This window comes from Myxozyma melibiosi (genome assembly GCF_037950935.1).
Source record: "Myxozyma melibiosi strain Phaff 52-87 chromosome Unknown BZA70scaffold_1, whole genome shotgun sequence".
In the NCBI taxonomy this organism is placed as follows: domain Eukaryota; kingdom Fungi; phylum Ascomycota; class Lipomycetes; order Lipomycetales; family Lipomycetaceae; genus Myxozyma; species Myxozyma melibiosi.
In genome coordinates this window covers 484639-497754 of record NW_027042915.1, presented here as the reverse complement: position 1 = coordinate 497754, position 13116 = coordinate 484639, and the positions used below count along the sequence as shown (strand labels likewise).

At 47.0% G+C, this 13116-nt stretch overlaps 6 protein-coding genes across 6 annotated transcripts; 5 read left to right on the top strand and 1 right to left on the bottom strand.

Moving 5' to 3' along the window:
* Window positions 1-421: 421 nt before the first annotated feature.
* Window positions 422-3032, top strand: BZA70DRAFT_5902 (Ima1 N-terminal domain-containing protein). Its single transcript, XM_064915241.1, has 4 exons — window positions 422-731; window positions 795-1341; window positions 1405-1718; window positions 1774-3032. The coding sequence occupies exons 1-4, from the start codon at window positions 564-566 to the stop codon at window positions 2794-2796; spliced, it is 2052 nt and encodes a 683-aa protein (XP_064770206.1). The 5' UTR covers window positions 422-563; the 3' UTR covers window positions 2797-3032.
* A 67-nt stretch (window positions 3033-3099) lies between these two features.
* Window positions 3100-4237, top strand: BZA70DRAFT_270654 (uncharacterized protein). Its single transcript, XM_064911333.1, has 5 exons — window positions 3100-3340; window positions 3457-3462; window positions 3554-3584; window positions 3678-3683; window positions 3775-4237. The coding sequence occupies exons 1-5, from the start codon at window positions 3280-3282 to the stop codon at window positions 3911-3913; spliced, it is 243 nt and encodes an 80-aa protein (XP_064770205.1). The 5' UTR covers window positions 3100-3279; the 3' UTR covers window positions 3914-4237.
* Window positions 4238-5806, bottom strand: BZA70DRAFT_270649 (uncharacterized protein). Its single transcript, XM_064911332.1, has 4 exons — window positions 5624-5806; window positions 5443-5562; window positions 4936-5369; window positions 4238-4855 (listed from the first exon to the last, which is right to left on the bottom strand). Exons 3-4 carry the CDS (start codon window positions 5351-5353, stop codon window positions 4422-4424), a joined length of 852 nt encoding a protein of 283 aa, XP_064770204.1. The 5' UTR covers window positions 5354-5369; window positions 5443-5562; window positions 5624-5806; the 3' UTR covers window positions 4238-4421.
* Window positions 5786-7515, top strand: BZA70DRAFT_270642 (putative serine family amino acid catabolism-related protein). The gene is made up of 4 exons (XM_064911331.1): window positions 5786-6106; window positions 6183-6236; window positions 6303-7135; window positions 7207-7515. Exons 1-4 carry the CDS (start codon window positions 5991-5993, stop codon window positions 7260-7262), a joined length of 1059 nt encoding a protein of 352 aa, XP_064770203.1. The 5' UTR covers window positions 5786-5990; the 3' UTR covers window positions 7263-7515.
* A 224-nt stretch (window positions 7516-7739) lies between these two features.
* BZA70DRAFT_5788 (dual specificity protein phosphatase) lies at window positions 7740-10126 on the top strand. Its single transcript, XM_064915229.1, has 5 exons — window positions 7740-7907; window positions 8008-8174; window positions 8247-8339; window positions 8405-8595; window positions 8659-10126. Exons 1-5 carry the CDS (start codon window positions 7841-7843, stop codon window positions 9722-9724), a joined length of 1584 nt encoding a protein of 527 aa, XP_064770202.1. The 5' UTR covers window positions 7740-7840; the 3' UTR covers window positions 9725-10126.
* A 1229-nt stretch (window positions 10127-11355) lies between these two features.
* Window positions 11356-12613, top strand: BZA70DRAFT_270636 (uncharacterized protein). The gene is made up of 2 exons (XM_064911330.1): window positions 11356-12207; window positions 12267-12613. Exons 1-2 carry the CDS (start codon window positions 11638-11640, stop codon window positions 12597-12599), a joined length of 903 nt encoding a protein of 300 aa, XP_064770201.1. The 5' UTR covers window positions 11356-11637; the 3' UTR covers window positions 12600-12613.
* Window positions 12614-13116: the final 503 nt, after the last annotated feature.

Sequence of the window (13116 nt, the reverse complement as noted above, 5' to 3'; positions counted from 1 at the left end):
TGTAACGTACTATTGGTTTAGCTTAGCTGTATGATAATCTACACTACATAAGTCATTCTATATAGAACTACTGTGTTAGCAGATCTAGTCTCAATAACAAACAGTTTACTATTATACGGTTTGATCAATAATTCTACAACCGACAGCTGTAAAATCTGAATCAGATGCGGATGATGTTTGATTGCTGATCGCTCTGAATTCGCAGTTAAAACAGCACTGCTCTCTGTTTAGCTATCCGCGATCGTTGGCAGCCAGTAGGATCTAGTGACTTGGTGTAAAAATGAATTATATCCAAAACGGAATATATTTGCGAATATTTGCATCTACACATCTATTGTTCATGGTCCAGAGACAATGCAAATATGAGTATATTTCAACAGGTTGGGAAAACCCGGGGAAATCAATCAGTCATCACCGAGCCGCATGTCATGAGAAAACGTAAATAAATAAAAAAGATCTTCCTCGAGAACCACATCCACATACCATCTCAACCGCCCTCTTCAGATGAAGGAATCCTACATGATCTCACACATTAACCAGCTATACTAGCAAACAATATTGTCATGCCCTTTGGTCTATTCGGTTCCGGTTCGAAGATCCGGCAGGGTGTCGCGAAACGATTGTGTTTTTTCTGTAACCAGTATTGCTCTGCCGGCTTGACCTTTCGACCTGCGATCAGAGGATATGAATGGAAGTGCGAAAACTGCGAGGCGTTGAATGTTATTGATGAGGTAATTTTTAAGTATCTCTTCTGGCTACCTTGACGTTGGACTAACGAGCGCGAACATCTATAGAATGGCGAAATCATGGATTACGTCCCTGAACAAATCCCAGGCGAGTCCGTGGTATTCACAAGACGATCCCCCTCAAGCAACAACTCCTTTTCAGCAAACCAGCCCTTCTGCTCTCAATGTCTCCTGAATCACAGAATAGTCGCCGAAGCGATGGCGAACTTCCTTCCTTCCGAGTCAGATCCTCGATACGAAGACTACGCGCGCCGCGCGCCAGCGTACAAAGCCGAACTCGAAACTCGATATCCCCCCTACTGCGACGCGTGCCATCAAAAAGTCGTCGATCAGATAAAGGAGAATAACTATAAAGCACGATCACTGGTGCTCGGCGATATGTTGAAAAAACGAAGGCGGCAACCGAGATCGGTGTCGACGTCCTCGGTCGATCTCAGAAACGCCGCGATCTTTGGCGAGGGTGAGGTCTTGGGTGACGGCAAGGTGCTGAAATTTCGATGGACGACGGCAAAGAGGATTAAGGTCTTGGTTTGGATGACAAGAGGGGCACTGTTATTTACTCATATCCTGTTCTTTTCAATTGTATTTGCGAGTAGTATGTGTCGTCCGCTATCGTTTTTGTGCGAATGTGTTTGATACTAACTGTGATCGACTTTAGATATTGCCTACCCTTCGATTCTCCTGCGAGAGCTGGCCAAAGTCCATGATGCGGAATACGACATCTTCACTCTCGAAACCGCCCGCTCGATAACCCAGACAATAATCTCTCTCTACCGCTACATTGAGAACGATCACTCCGTCGATACTTCGACAAGTCCAGACGAATTGGTCACAACTCTGGCTATAAGACTATTTGCGATTGCTTCAAAGACAATACCTATAGGAGTCTTGTACTTCTTTTGGAATTACAAGTACTTCTCCGCGCTGAGGTCTCCCGTACGAGTTCGGCTGGTCGGCGTCAAGGACTGCTATGTACGAGATACTTCTATTTTTCTGTCAAGAGGCAAACATGATGCTAACAGAAAAGATTCTACAGGCCTGCCAATTTTTACTCTTGCTAGAATACTGGGCCGCGACATACCTCCTTCCACGACTACACGACTGGAACGTTGGCGAGCGCGCTTTTGTGCTCCTCAGTGTATTCTTCTTATGGACCACACTCCTTATTTCGACTTTTGGTTTCACAATGGTCAAGATTGTTCCCGTCAAATCAGTTGTCGAAATAGCGTCAGAGAGCCGGTCGGTGTCGCCTTCATCATCTGTGTCTTCAAACCCTACGGAATCATCGAGACCGAGCTCGCGGATAGGTCAGCGACAGTTGACGGTGCAACCGGCATCACGGCGGAATATCCCTGAATACAGCTTTCCTCCGCGTGCCTCGAAACAGAATCAATACGGCGAACTCGTGGGGTTCAGCAAAGATATCGAAGGCGAGATGGACTGGCGGCCTACCATCACGGGAAATTCAGTCACCACCACAAATAACTGGATGAGCGAGTCCGCTCCAGGTCTACCCAGTATCCCGCAGCTTCCACCCGGGAGCTCATTACCTCCACCCCCGAATGGTGCCCGTTCCGCATTCATGCCGTTCGGAGACTCTTCGAACCAAAACCTGCGTCTTCAAGAACAACAAAAACAACAGCGAGACGTTAGCGCTTTTTTGCGCAACAGAAGCCCTCTCCCTAATTCGCTCTTATCCTCCACTAATGACAGTACTTCAACAACCCTTGCGCCCCAGCGATTCTTTCCTCTCGAGGATCCGACGGGTCTGGAGGATATATTTGCTCCAGCACTGAAACTGAGCGACGAACCGTTATCCGCTTCTAGTCAAAGGAGAAGGGTCAGTCCCCGGCACAACGTGTTTGGAAATGTGATTGAGGAGACTGATAACGAGACCGCAAGCGTACAGCAGAGATGGAGTAAATATCTCGGCGAGTTTGTGGTGTGGATCGCAAAGTCTGCTGCAGTGTGGGCGTTTCTGGCTGTGGGCATCTACTGTTATAAGAAGTATGTGCGGCCGCCGCTGGACCAAGTCGTTATAGCTGCGTAGGCAATTGTATATTGCTGGTTTAGAGCTTTGTGTATATAGCTATGATACATTTAATATCGTCCACAACAATTGCCCTCTCCCTACTTGTTGAAAGCAGGCTAGTTTAGGTGTAGCTAGTACATATGGTCACAGTCAGTCATCATCGAGCATCGAGTGTCTTCAGATAAGTTTTCCAGCGAAGAGCTGTCTGCAGAACAAGCTATTGGAAAAGATACTCAAGAATGATCCTCGCTTAGTCCGAGACTCATAAATACAAGAAATGATCTGCTACACAATCAGGCAGAAGATGCATGTCACGTGAAGTATTATTACAATATTACCTCAGCAATGGGTTAGGGGTCATGCAAAAGCGAGGCCTTCGATTGGCTCCCTTCCGCTTCCGAAGCCGCCTCACAGAAGCGCAAGTCATACCACGCCAAAATCCTTCACCATCGTGTATCAGTCTCTCTATCGATATCTCACCGAACACTATCATAATCAACAATGGCTATCCCTCCTATCACTGGAATGCTTAAGCGCGCTGTGATCCGTGATATCACTATCGGTAAGTTGTTGCTCGTTGCGTCGTCTTTGTGGAGGTGAAGGAGGCGAAGGGTTGAGAAACCGAGGGAGAGCAAGTAGTTTGATATCAACAGAATATGCTAACATCTTTTCTTGTAGCTCTGAGTATGTTTTTATATGTGTTTTTAGATGCGAATAGCATTTCTTGATCGCCGGAAATGAATGACAAACTCAACTTTTTGCGTGTTTGATTTAGGTCTTGGATTTGTTGGCGGAAGCTACTACTGGTATGTTTCTTTCGTTTGCTACATTTGTTCAAACGTATTTTCGTATATCATTTTGCGATCCTGTTGCTAACGTGCTTGTCTGTCTGTCTTTAGGAACCAGTAAGTTTTCCCAATCCGAAGTCAACTCCAGACATTCGACAGTCCTCCCACTGTGTGATTCATACTCTAACACCTGCTTCCTTTCTTACAGCATGAACCTCCCCTACATCCAGCGTCGCGAGGAGGGCCAGCGCAAGCTCGAGGCCATCCAGTCCAGCCCGTACCCGGAGCTCCACTTCACCAAGGAGCAGCTCGAGAGACAGGCTGCTCTTTTCAAGTTCCCCGAATAAACGCCTCGTTCGACTTCAGCAACTTTTTATTATTTTCTCTCGGTTTTTAGTTTATCCATCTATTGCATCTTTATATTTTTTGGACTCTTTTGTGTACCTCTGCGTGGGATATAGCTGCAAGGTTTGAGGAAGGGATGAGTCGGGCTGAGGTATTCAAGTGATGGAAAACCACACTGGTGCTTCCCAGAAATTATTCTAGTCTTGTTTATCTTTCATTCTCTTTGTTTTGTATTTTTGCGTCACAATAAATCTACGAGGCTGCCAAAGACTATTCAAGCGAGACTGCTATCAAGCTGTCAAATTAAAGTGCAAAGATTGCAAAGTTGAGCGATAACTATACTACGCGCGAAGACACCATTATGCTAGAAGCAAAGAAAATAACTCTTTTCGAAAGACCCTTACGTATCGGATATAGAGATGCGGTTCTGCGTGTTGGGAAGCGAACGACAAAGTAGATACCCCGCACCACACAACTGCATATCTCTAGGCATAATCCGTAAAACCGCGCCTACTGCTCCAGAACGCCGAGCTGATCTGCCGCTTTGCAGAAGTCGCATCTTCGATCGAGAAACTTGTAGCTTGCCAATAACTGTGCCTTTTGACTGCTTCTCTCGTCCTCATCACTTCCACTATCGTTATCGTTATCAGAGCTTTCACTGCTGATACTCCGGTAAGAATCCCTGTACCACCAGTCAACCACACCATCGATGATTTTATCGAATGTGCTTCTCTGTTCATCGCACGCGCAGTAAAACAGGTCCGGTGACGCAGTCGGCTCAGATATTGGATCGTAAAGCATACGATCGCTTCTCTCTGGACGCGTGAGAGACGCGTCTTCGAGTTGGCCAGCAGAGGAAGTCGCTTCGGATTCCTTTGGTGTCATTTGAAGAGGGGTGGCGTTCAAAAGAAATGCGCGGCGCCCATATGATTTACTCCGACGATCTATAGACATATATGTTAGTGAATGTCGAGAGCAAGATAACTTAAGGCTTGAGTCTCCTAGCCTGCAGCGCTGAACATACAAGTCTGTCCTCTGGACAAGGCTTGCTTAGCCTCCTTGTCAACATTTTCGTCATCTGCGTCCACTATGGTATTTTCACTGGAGGAAGAACCGACAGAAGAATTGTGAGCAGAGCAATCCAATCCTTCGTACTGTATCAGTGCGAGCTGCAGAGGATCCGGGCTACGTCTCTTTCTTCTGTACCTTCGTTCACTTTTAACAGGACTTAGCCCAAGACGCTGCGTTTCAAACCGTAACTGGCAGTTCGGCCGCTGAAGCGGAACAGCGGCAAGCTTTCTCGTGATGCCACCGAAGATTCCGACTTCGCCATTTTGACTGCTGAAAGGAAAGCATAGAGACTGAAGAAATGTGCGGGATGCACTGGATTCGAGGGAGTAAGGAGAAGAGGAGTCAGCTAGAGACGGGAAACAGAACGCCATTGTTGAAGATAAAATGCTAAGTAGATACAGTCAGTATTCAGAACAAACGGACAGAACAGCTAGTAATAAATCCGGGGTATGAGTGGTACACGTGGAAGAGCAGAATGTGGGGAAGAGGAGGAACAACGAGCGAACAAGGCAGCGCAACGAATTGCAAGGAACGCGTGACCGAAACCGGTTTTTGCCACACAGAACTTTTGGAAAGTAGACTATAGCGTCAGTTAGATCACATGAATTGTACAAGGTGATGTAATGGGAGAGCAATGTGACTTTTGAGAATCCGGGCCGGCTTGTGAGTGGTAGAGGCCGTTACTAAGCACTGCAGAGCTTCCTATCGCGATAAGAGATAAATGCGGTTAATCACCAAATCGACTACTACACAGCGTAAACCAAAGCCAAAGTCTGGTGTTATCTCGTTATCTCTTGACGAAAGGATTAGAAGTTGATACTAGCTAGTTGATGGAAAAGTCCGCGGAGGTAAACGACTCCCAATGATAAAGAAGCCGCACCGTCCTCCCACTGGATGATCGAGATCCACATACTCAGCAGTTAGAAGCACCTATATCATAGGTTCGCTGGAGTGGACAAGAGGAGCAACCATACGGTCTCCTACACTACCGCACAAGCTCACTTTATAATGGCCCTTGATCCAGTCCCCGCTTCATCTGCAGCGGCAACCTCCTCTGAACTGCCGAAGACTTACATAGAGACGCCGTTGATACACTCTGCTCCTCTGTCGAACATAGTGGGATGGTACGAGAGATGTCACTCTGGAGGGCTCTTATAAAGCAAGGCCGTTTAGAGATACTAACTTTGGTTTTTCTTACAGTACTGTTCTGCTAAAGCTAGAACTTCTGCAACCATCTGGCTCATTCAAATCTCGGTGCGAAGTGGCTACTTAAGTTTTATACCGATTGAGCGTTTGCTAACGTCTGGGTATATCTGGCAGAGGCGTCGGAAGTGTAGTTCGCCATGCTCTACTCAATTCCCCGCCAGGTAGCGATCTTCACTTCTTCTCTTCATCAGGTGGGAACGCAGGTGCAGCGGCCGCGGAAGCGTGCAAGCGCTTTGGATACCCATGTACCGTTGCTGTTCCTGAAAGTGCGTCTCCTCGAATGATACAGCGACTGCGTGAGGAGTACAGCGCTACGGTGGTACTACACGGATCGGTTTGGCGCGAGGCTGACGCGAAGCTGCACGAGCTTATGAAGGCTTATGAGGGAGAAGGAGGCAAGGCGGTGTACTGCCACCCGTACGATAATCCGGTTATTGTTGAGGGAAATGGTACGATCGTGCCTGAGATCATAGATCAGGCAGCACAATTGGGATACACAAGTGATAAGATCAAGGCCATTTCGTGCTCCGTCGGTGGCGGCGGTCTGTTTTCTGGAGTTACTACCGGCCTACAAGCTTCATATCCTGGCGAGCACAAGCCTACAGTTGTCGCGGTTGAGACTGTTGGAGCAAACAAACTGTATCAGTCTTTAGGAGCTGGTAAAAAGGTGACTTTGAGTGCGATCTCAACTGTGGCCAGCAGTCTTGGCGCGAATGAAGTTTCCGACAAGGCATGGGAAATGGCGACCAGCTATCCAACAGTGGCGGTTGAGATTACTGATGCAGATGCAGTATCTGCTTGCCTGAAGACTCTAGATAATCACAGACTGTTCGTCGAACCAGCATGCGGTGCTGCGATTGCTCCATGGTATGAGTTTGAGAAGTATGAGATTTCCGAGAAGATCAAATTGGAGAAAGACGATGTTGTCGTTCTTATTGTTTGCGGAGGTTTGTACTGTCCATCTTGGTGTGTCGATGCTTATGCCGACGGACTAGCTAACAAGATCTTGTTTATCTAGGATCAACAATGACGCTGGACGCATTGGTTAAATATCAGCAGGTTTTCTCGCTTTAAGTACACCGACACCAGGCATTTTGGGCCAAGATAGAGAAGGAGACCAATAGCGCATTGATAGATATGTATGCGGGAATTTTGAAATGCTTGATTACATTGTAACCAGTCTTGTTTTGATGTCTTGGGACCAAAGCAATCTCAGTAATAGTAATCTATCTATTTAGGAAATGTACAAAGCCCTTAACTAGATGTCATTGATTTTAGTGTGGAGCGATCTACTCAGGGGTTGACCGTTGCTATGGTTACCACAAGTGTTTGTATAATTAAGGTTTAATGGCCAGATCAGGTTAGCATTTGTTTACAAAAGGATTATTTCGAAGGGGGCGGGAGGCCGGGGCCTCCGAGTTTATCCTGGCCCATCGCCACGTCCAAATAATACTACACGATATACTGCTCACCTTCTCACCCAAGAGCATCACCGACTCGTTTGGCAGCAGCTTCTGGCAATAACATTTCGGCGAGAGTCCATTCTATTTCTTTCCCGAGCCTTAGTACTTGCTGAAACATTCGCTGGAAGCTTCGATTTCTGCACCTGTACCTGTCTTTCTTGATCTCGTTTATGACCAGTTGATCAAGACATGCCACCATCATTAACATCATCACCCCGTCGCCAGCGGGCAGTGCCTACTATTGAGTTTCTGAAAGGTAACAAGCCAGTCGTCGCGGATCAAGTTCATCTGTCCTAATTTCTTGACCGGATGATCTCTCAGCTGATTCACGGGAACTAACACGTGTATGACAACAGACCGACTGTATCTTGCTGCAAGTGACTCGGAACCTCACGATACAGACTCAGCGGCGTATTTTACTGTCGACGATGCACTGCCTTATAATGCCTTCCATCATGACTTTGGTCCTCTGCACATTGGCCATCTCTATAGATTCGCGATGGCCCTTCATGAAGTTCTAGCAGTAAGTTTCTGGCTTTGTACTATTCGATTTCCGAGTGGCGTGGTTACTAACTAAAGATGCCAACTACTTTAGGAGGAAGAAAATAAAGAGAAATCCGTTGTATTCTATTCTCACACCAATCCGCGCTCCAGAGCAAATGCTGCCTGTCTCCTCTGTTGCTATATGGTATGTGGTCATCGCTCAACCAGCAAAAGCATTTGCAACCGTTTCTAACTTAGTTTTGCAAATAGGTTCTGATACAGTCATGGCCCCCCCATCTTGCGCTAGCTCCTATTGCTCAAGCCGAGCCTCCATTCATGCCATTCCGTGATGCTGGATATTCGGTGGCGGATTTCACATTGTCGATCCAGGATATCGTATATGGAGTCTGGAAAGCTAAAGATAAAGGGTTATTAGATATGAGAGAATTCAATCTGGAAGAGTAAGTTGGACATCAGATGCATAGCCGCAGATTGAGATCTAGATATTAATTCGGTCTTGACAGGTATGAAACGTACGAAAGAGTGGAAATGGGTGATTTCAACACAATTCCACCTCACTTTGTCGCCTTTGCCTCACCACAGTATAATATCGCACCTGACCAAACACCACAAAAGCAGCCTCTGGCTGTGCGCAACGTACTGGATTTCTTCGTCGAGAACGGGGTTGACGTGGTCGTGCGTTTGAACTCGCCATTGTATGATAAGCGACTTTTTGAAAACCGCGGGATCAGCCATGTCGATATGATCTTTGAGGACGGAACATGTCCCGAGATGGACACTGTACGGAACTTTATCGGAATCTGCACGGAAGTGGTGGACGAGAATAAGATGATTGCAGTGCATTGCAAGGCCGGACTTGGCCGGACCGGTTGTTTGATCGGAGCATACCTGATTTACCGGTACGGCTTCACCGCGAACGAGGTGATTTCATACATGAGATTCATGAGGCCAGGAATGGTTGTTGGTCCCCAGCAACATTGGCTGTACCTGCATCAGCAGGAATTCCAAGAATGGAGATACACGATGGGACTCGGATCGCCCTCGTCGCTATTGGCAGGCCACAGACCTCTCGTGCCACTGTCATCTCTCAAGGACAGAGTTGGAAGTCCGCGGACGCCAGTCAGAAATATTCTGGGCGAGGTCGAGAATAGTGCTTCGCTGCCGGCGCCTACACCGGGCCAGCCACGGAAATCACCGCGATCGCGTTCGGTGTCGGCTGCGGTGGGTAACAACAGCGAGAACGAGGATATATTACCGACGGAGATCATCGGTAAGAAACTGATGGATGATGATGATCTCGTGATGGAAGATGGGCCAAAGGAGAGTCTGGTAGTGCGGAAGACACGGTCGGCGAGCGCGTCGCCTGCGCGCCGTGCAGTTAGCTACTCGGCAGTGACGACGACGACAACGACGATGATGACTACTACCACAACTATCAGTCCGCGCAACGCCAGCAATGCTGCTGGGCGTGTGAGAGGCGTTTCAGGAACTATCTCAATTGAAAAGGGAGCGAAGGGGCCGTCGGGAGGAGTCCGCAAGGTGAGCGCGCGGACAAAGAGGGTGTTGTAGGTGTTGTAATAGGTCTGGCAAACATACCGGGTAGTACATAGTTTATATTGTTCTAGAGTCAGGTTGCTGTTGGGTTGATTGTTCGATTCATTGATTATCAGTTTGTTTGTTCGTTTGCGTTCATGTTTGATTGATTGATTGTACAGTAACCGCATTTTTTTACTTGAATTACTGAAATTTTGCCCTCTGAGAAGTCCTTCAATATGACAGAAGCTCGCTTCCTGGGCGGCTCGTGCACCACTTTCGAGGTGCCATTTCCGAGCGGGGACCCGCGACGGAAACCCTAGATTAATTCATTGTGAGCAGGAGGAGGAGGAAGCAAACCGAACAAAGCTCTTCCGTAACATATTTTACTTTGTCACCCACCAACTTAGATTCATCATAAGCTCTGCTTCCAAGTTGTACAGCCGTTACACCGGTACACCCAGGCTGACTGTCTAATGGGCTCAGGGTACACAAGCGGCTGACTTTGAATCCTCTTTATGCTGCATAACCACTCTATTCTGTGCTAGTTACCCGAATTATAATTAGCGAGTTTTCATCGTTTGTCCGCCGTTGTTATGCTGGATCATTGTGGCATATGATGAGCACGAATGAGAGGGCAGTAGGCTTGGGAAATATTATGGGACTGTCGATGAGCATTGCCATTCGCCTGCGAACCTTGAGTGCCATTGCCTTTGACACAATGTCTACAAACCTGTCGATATTAAGAGCCTAATGCCAGAAGCACACAGATATCCGAGACCGAAGTACAGTCTGTGAGAATCTGGACCACCTTGCAGTTAGAAGTGAGATGTGGGATCATGGCTTGTGCAGTGGCGATCCGAGAACTAGTCGGAAATGAGCTACGCTCCAGCGGGCTGATGCTGTACATTTATGATCACGATGTCTGCACAGGCACAGCCTTAACTACAATAGTCTCCTTAGACAATTTTTCTGGTTTGGCAGTCTCTGGACTTTTTCCCGGCTTCACTCTTGCAAGCTGGCGGAGTGCTGTAGCCGCGTACGTCGTACGCCGCTCGTCCATACACCCTCACCAGCTGGACCTGGCTGCAGAGTCCCCGGGGCTCCGGGGATTAGAGGAACAGAGGATTGACTGTGTCTTTCTTTTGACATAAAACTGACTCAAGAATTACCATTGGTATAGGCTCCAGTAACCTACCAGAACACATTCATATTCTCATCGGCTATCTACTCCATCGACGATGATTCCTGCTCATATTCGGACCCCAATTACAGTACAAGCAGGATATCAAACTCTGTCAATGATTTGTAGTGTCCGCAACACTCTACTGGCAAGTCTTACAGCCTCCCAAGGTTTGAAATTGCTGTGAAGTTGTTCATTAGATCTTCAGATATAGGGAGCAGTATCCTGATATCGTTAGCCAAAAGCCCTGTTTTTTCACCAAGTTAATTTCCTCTGGCTTAATCACTATCAACCATCAAACGAGAACAATTTTAGAACTTCATAGATTGTCACTACAATTTCAGTTTGTCAACAGCTATTATCTTCAATGTAGACAGTTTACTGTAAATATGATATCAGCATACAAGCAGTGTAGGGTTTGCAATCACGGTTCACTTCTATTGCGGCTCGTGCATCCCTAACAAAGACCCCGCCAACGAGCAAAGATAATTTCATGGAGCGTATGTCAATTGGAGAAGAGCTGGTATGGAAGTACTGCTAAACAGACTCTAGATGGCGAGATTTACATTGAGGTCGCAAATAATTCAGACGGATGTAATGTCTTGCGGAATAAGGCTACTGCTGCCTGATGATCTGAGCAGTACTAAATGAGCGTGCACTTCAGTTGATGTCATGATCTGCATATCCAACACGCACATATCGCCCTGCCAATTTCCCGTGCTCTAGATCATCTTTAATGCTGATATGATATTAATTGACTGGGTCGATGGAGCATAGAAGAGCTGGAATATTATTCGAAGACGACCGCCTTACGGCAGCGAATGCCCTTCTGTTTTCTTGTCTAGATTTCACCGTCCACGCAGTGGGGGTACCTCTACTCTGCCAGCATTTCAATAGTACCGACACTTCATGCTATTCTGCTGACTCCAATTATCCTACTCTTTTGGATGTGGTTTTGGACCCTGGCAACAGGACTATTCAGTCAAACACCGAATCCGGCGATAGTGACGGGACTATCATCGCAGATACCTTTTGTATTCCGGACTTTAATATTTTGGAGGGGCTTACGAGCCATGATTGGGGAACTTCTTTTTGGGATTATACGAGCGACGATTACAACAACACGCTTATTTACTACTTCATTGAATGGAACGACAACTCCACCGCAGGAGTGTATCTTGCCGGAGTGCCAGATGATATAGCGGCGAATGACAACAGTTTTCGAGATACGCTGATAGAGTATGTCAGATACTTTGATACTGCCGACGATGTTGTCGATTATCGCATCAGATACTCTTTTAAAGTCCACCTGAGTGATGGATATGATTCTACTTCTGTATGTCTACACACGTTCTCCCCGGATAGCTGAGTCTAACTTGTATTGACAACCCTTAGGATGTGACGGCTTTTATGGTGACGATAAAGCAGACGGATTCCGACTCTGTATTATACCAGGACGTCTGGACTCAAGAAGATATCTACAATTATGGATGGAATGGCACGACTGTGACTATCTGCGACGACTTTTCTAGCTCAGCTAATAGCACCACTATATTATTTCAGGTAGGCACTGTATACTGCCTATTGCCATTGTGTGATAAACAACGATTTAACGATTACCACTACAGGCTCCAACGGCGTTCCAAGACACATTCATCTACTCAGTGTCTATATATACCGACGCGGGTGATGATTCGTGCGGATATACAGACCCTGATTATTCTGTGAGTATGATCACGGACTTTACTAGCAGCATTTAGGATCTGCTAGGCGGTACAGGGACTACATCGTAGTTTGCAGTGGATATCGTCAATTGTTGAGGTCGCAGCCGGAGAGAAAACGTTAGGAGGAGAATTTATGAGCACACGACTAAGCACTTACTAAGAAGTTAAATATGTCGATAACGTCGATAAGCGTGGAATCTGATAACTGCCTGTCTGAGTCAACTAAACCCTACACCTCCTTCCTTAAGGAGAAGCATTAACTTGGCTTTCTGGCAGTCAGTCGCCTGCCTGCAGGACGCCACTACAGCAGCAACTGTTGGCCTGAGCTGTCGCCTCTCTCCGATGGCTCCTCTCTCTGAGTTCCGACTTGCTCCGCCCAAAGATCCACGATTTTGGCGGAAGAGGGACAGGAGGAACAGTAAAAGAGCGATAGCATAAGTGAGCATACGTAATGCGTAGATAGTACCGTAAGACAGCGTACGCAGCGGGTGCTGGCCAGGCCATTGTTCGGAGATCAATGC